We start from the raw sequence: 5294 nt of genomic DNA on the forward strand, positions 1-5294 counted from the left end.
GTGTGTTTTGTCACATCCTCAAAGAAATCAATCGGGTTCATAAGGCACGATCTGCCCTAGACACAGCCATGCTGACTATCCCACATCAGATTATGCTTCTCCAAATGCTCATAAATGCTGCCCTTTCAGGAGCTTCTCCAACAACTTGCCCTCCTCTGAAGTATGAACCACTGGTCTGTAATTTCCTGGCTTATCTGGCTGACCTTAAAAGGGAACAATGTCTCCTCATCCTCTGGTACTTTTCCCCTCCCTACTGATGGTGCAAAGGTCATCATCAGACGTCCAGCATTTTCCTCCCTCATTTCCCACGGTAGCCTGCGGTATATCTCAAGATGAGTACCCCCAACTTGAGTTGAATTTGGTAAAATTGTGATGCCAGAGCTCTCATTCAGAGGAGAACATATAGAGGTGTAAAATTATGAAAGGAATAGATAAGATAGAGGCAAGAATGTTGTTTCCACTGGTAGATGAGGCCAGAACTAGAGGACATCGCCTCAAGATTTGGGGGAAATTGGAATGGAAATGAGGAGGAACTGTTTTTCCCAGAGGGTGGTGAATCTGTGGATTTCTCTGCTCAATGAAGGAGTGGAGGCTACCTCAGTAAATATATTTAAGACGAGGTTGGATAGATTGTGGCATAGCAGGGGAATTAAGGGTTGTGGGGAAAAGTACGGTAGGTAGAGATGTCCATCGCCAGATCAGCCATGATCTTATTAAATGGTGGAGCATGCTCAAAGGGCCAGATGGGCGACTCCTGCTCCTATTTCTTATGTTCTTATGTTCTTATGTTCTCACCACAGACTCTCCTGAAATACTGTCCTTCACCCATTGAAGTCTTTTGCAAATATTTTTACAGGTTTGAAATGGCAGTACACTTGTGCACGTGAATCTCAAACACAACAACACATCAGTTTTGCTGACTCTGTCTGGATAATTTAGGAGTGACCAAATATTTTCTTTGCAACACCAACACATCTGTTGTCGATCCACAGAGATGAAGAATTATCTCATACCAGCTGGTAATGTGTTCTGTCACTGAAATGAAGTTTTCTGTTGTAACTCAGTGAAATCCACTGGAACCGGGGAGCTGAGAACCAGCATTTGTTCACTGGAGATCAGTTCTTCAGCTGCATTGATTGTACAAGGGATTCAAACGTCTGACTTTCTGAATTGCAGAGAATTGATCAGAATGAGATATCATTCTCCTTCTCTCAGTGTGGGAGGGGATTCTCTCACAGCCTACCCGCAGACACGCCGGTGAGTTCACCGTGGGGAGAGGCCATTCACCTGCTCTGTGTGAGGGAGGGGAACTACTCAGTCATCCAGCCTGAAGATACATCAGCAAGTTCACACCACAGTGAGATGCTCCACCTGTTCTGACAGCGGGAAGCAATACATTCTGTCATCGATGCTGAAGATATATCCTAAAGTTCACCAGTGAGAGGACATTGACCTGCTCGGATGGTGGGAAGACATTCACACGCTCAACCAGACCACAGTGACACCAATGAGTTCACACCGGGGAGAAGCCATTCACCTGCTCTGAATAGGTGAAGTTATTCACTCACTCGTCCACACTACATAGACACCAGTGAGTTCACGCTGGGGAGAGGCCATTCTCCTGCTCCTGAAAAGAGTCAAATCACCTGCTGCAACATCAGTTAGTTCACACTGGGGAGATGCCATTCACATGCTCAGACTGTGGGAAGAGATTCACTCAGTCAAATCACCCGCTGCAACATCAGTTAGTTCACACTAGGGAGATGCCGTTTACAAGCTCAGACTGTGGGAAGGGATTCACCCAGTCATCTCAACTGAAGGAGCATCAGCGAGTCTACACTGGGGAGAAGCCGTTCACTTGCTCTGAATGTGGGAAGGGATTTGCTCAGTCATCTGAACTGAAGGTACATCAGCGAGTTCACACCAGTGAGAGGCCGTTCACCTGCTCAGACAGTGGGAAAGGATTCGCTCACTCGTCCAACCTGCAGAGACACCAGCGAGTTCACACTGGGGAGAGGCCATTCACATGCTCTGCATGTGGGAAAGGATTCGCCCAGACAGCTCAACTGAAGTTACATCAGCGAGTCCACACTGGGGAGAGGCCGTTCACTTGCTCTGACTGTGGGAAGGGATTTGCTCAGTCATCTGAACTGAAGGTACATCAGCGAGCTCACACTGGGGAGAGGCCGTTCAGCTGCTCAGAATGTGGGAAAGGATTCATTCGTTCATCTCAACTCTTCAGACACCAGCAAATTCACACTGGGGAGAAACCATTCATCTGCTCAGAACGTGGGAAGGGATTCACCGATTTAGTTCATCTGAAGGAACATCAGTTTGTTCACACTGTGGAGAGGCCATTCACCTGCTCAGACTGGATTCACTCGGCGTTTTAATCTATTAACGCACCAGTTATTTCACAGTGAAGAGAAACCATTCACATGTTCTGAATGTGGGAAAGGATTCACCCAGTCATCTCAACTGAAGGAGCATCAGCGAGTCCACACTGGGGAGAAGCCCTTCGTCTGCTCAGAATGTGGGAAAGGATTCACTCGGTCATCTAGACTGAAGGTGCATCAGCGACTTCACACTGGGGATTGGCCATTCATCTGCTCTGAATGTGGGAAGGGATTCACTCGGTCATCTAGACTGAAGGTGCATCAGCGAGTTCACACTGGGGAGAGACCATTCACATGCTCTGAATATGGGAAAGGATTCACCCAGTCATCTCAACTGAAGGAGCATCAGCGAGTCCACACTGGGGAGAAGCCCTTCGTCTGCTCTGAATGTTGGAAAGGATTCACTCGGTCATCTCAACTGAAGTTACATCAACGAGTTCACACTGGGGAGAGGCCATTCATCTGCTCTGAATGTGGGAAAGGATTTGCTCGGTCATCTAGTCTGAAGGTGCATCAGCGAGTTCACACTGGGGAGAGACCATTCACATGCTCTGAATGTGGGAGGGGATTCACTCAGTCATCTCAACTGAAGTTACATCAGCGAGTTCACACTGGGGAGAGGCCATTCATCTGCTCTGAATGTGGGAAAGGATTCAGTCGTTCATCTCAGCTCTCGAGACATCAGCAAATTCAGAATGGGGAGAAACCATTCTGAGGAAATGCGGATATATGAAAAATCATTTTGAACCGAAGTAACCTCTAGATAAAAGAATAATTAGGACTGAACAGGAATTTTTGAACTAAAGTAAACTCTTTCTTCAGTAGTTAAGAAAGTAAGCGACTTATACTGGTTTCCTTTTAATTGTCAGAGGGACATTGAGAATTTGATAATATACATTGTACTCGTGTTTGAGTCAGGACTCATCGATAAGGACAGCAATGAACATCTGTCTGGAATGAAGTCAGGTCCTTGCAAAGGGAATAGCTGATAAGGACTGGACTGTATATCCATCTGTATTCAAGCCTTGAGTTAGTGCACTCTGTTATCTAAGACATTAAGTTTTGCACCAACAGACTTGGTGGGCGTACCAGTTCTAATAGCAGCTTGCAACAGTGATGTATGGGGCTTACTATGTATGAATATACTGCTGTAACCTGACTGACAGAGTCCACTTGTCAGATGGTTGGCAGCACTGACATGCCTTCCCTTTGATAACTGGGTTTCAAACTCTTGCAAGAGAATCCAATAAACTGTGGTGCCGAGAGGAAACTGGTCTCCCGAGTTTAACATTGGGCGTCACGAACAGGATCCCAATGCAAAGCAGACAGACTGAGTAAGCGGCCGGACCACTCCGGGGACTGCAGAGACCGACCGGGCGCCCAACGGGTATTTCACCTTTTGTCGCTCTCCGTCAGTTCCTGTGGAGGCACGGTCCCTCGCTGAGGGCTGCTTGCATATCTTGACAGGATCGGGAAAGTATCTGTCGGAAGACTTGTATAAGGTAGGCAAATTTTATTAATTGAGTAGGAGGCGGTACCGGGTGAATTTTACTAACTGGGCAGGAGGCAGACGTGCTGGGTAAATTTATCAACTCAGCACCTGGTGCCTACTGGGTAAATTACTTAGAGGGCATGGAGTCGAGTGATACGAGTGGGCCAAGAGCAGCCCTACACAACGTGTGTGAGAGTTTTCCAGACAAGGAAAAAGATTTGTGAATTTTGACTGCAGCGCTGAATGAAAAGATTGGGGAAAAGAATGTGGCCACTGGGCGGGAGCCGGCGATATCACCTCTTGAGAACACGCAGTAAATCTGATCTGGAAGATGAACTGTGGGAAGAAGTGGAAATTGTTGAAAAGGCAATGGAAGGATAAGGCAGATGCAAAGTTGAACAGTACATGATGAGCAAGTTGGAGGGATAATGCGTGTGACAAAGGGAGAGAGGTACGTACTGCAGAAGGTTGGGAGACGCTAAAGGTGGAGTGTGAATGGGTGAATGGGCGCCGAAAAGAGAGCAGGAAAAACAAGGTAAGCAAACCAAGGCCGGCCTAGATAGGAGAGAAGGGCAGGAACGTCAGTCTAACGTTCGAACTGACGGGGAAACAAGGGATCCCGAACCCATGTCTCGGATACCGACCCTGTTTGAGGACGTTGACCGTGATGAGCAGTGGGCACCCAATGTACTCTCCCCACCTTACCAGGGGCCGAGTGCACCCGGTGCTCCCGAACACCAAGCCTCCCAGTACTCAGATACGGCGGCTGCTCGGGTAAAACAGAAGCAGCGGGGAAGGGGAGGCTGTCGATACCCTCAGATCCAGAAAGTGAATACAGAGGATTATTCCGAGTCAGGGAGGGAAGAATCCAATAAAAGCCAAGAGTTAATGGCTCTGCAGAGTCAATTGCCCACCCGAATGCTGCCTAATCCATGAGCAGCGGAGGAGGGACAGCCCTCAGTAATTCCTGTGTATGCACCCTGGAAGACTGAAGAGATGACTGGAGAGGTTAAAGGAAAAGTCGGCAGTGCATGACTGGCCGAAGTTCCAGATTTTTTCGGTGACAGACAGGATTGGTGCTGCCCCAGACCACCATTCGGGTTTGCCCTGGGTTCAAGCTAAAGAGCGTGAGTTTCTTGCCTACACCCTGACGAAACAAGCCTCTAGCACCAATGGAGACTGGCAAGACTTGGCCTCGGGCCAATGCCGATACGGGAAGGAGTCAGAGGCGAAGACGGGACATCTGGTAAGGCACGCTTTTAATATTGACCGAACCCAAGACGTACCACATCTCCGGACAATTCCAGTCCATGAAGTCGGCGGCACCAAATTCACCCCCCTGTTTGGATCACCGTGAACGAAGGACAGACTCTCCCACCCCTTCCGCATTACCCCTCAAGCCCGAG

General features: G+C 48.3%; 1 protein-coding gene across 1 annotated transcript; it reads left to right on the top strand.

Moving 5' to 3' along the window:
* Positions 1-1763: 1763 nt before the first annotated feature.
* On the top strand, positions 1764-3177 carry LOC132385972 (zinc finger protein 420-like). The gene is made up of 2 exons (XM_059958202.1): positions 1764-2289; positions 2426-3177. The coding sequence occupies exons 1-2, from the start codon at positions 1764-1766 to the stop codon at positions 3109-3111; spliced, it is 1212 nt and encodes a 403-aa protein (XP_059814185.1). The 3' UTR covers positions 3112-3177.
* Positions 3178-5294: the final 2117 nt, after the last annotated feature.

The sequence above is a fragment of the Hypanus sabinus genome (assembly GCF_030144855.1).
Source record: "Hypanus sabinus isolate sHypSab1 chromosome X2 unlocalized genomic scaffold, sHypSab1.hap1 SUPER_X2_unloc_8, whole genome shotgun sequence".
NCBI lineage: Eukaryota > Metazoa > Chordata > Chondrichthyes > Myliobatiformes > Dasyatidae > Hypanus > Hypanus sabinus.

What these genes read in the sequence shown, in the direction of transcription:
- LOC132385972 (XM_059958202.1), top strand. Translation starts at nt 1,764, where the DNA reads ATGCCGTTTACAAGCTCAGACTGTGGGAAGGGATTCACCCAGTCATCT. An exon ending in ACCATTCATCTGCTCAGAAC is followed by an intron (nt 2,290 to 2,425) that starts GTGGGAAGGGAT and finishes TTCACAGTGAAG; the next exon opens with AGAAACCATTCACATGTTCT.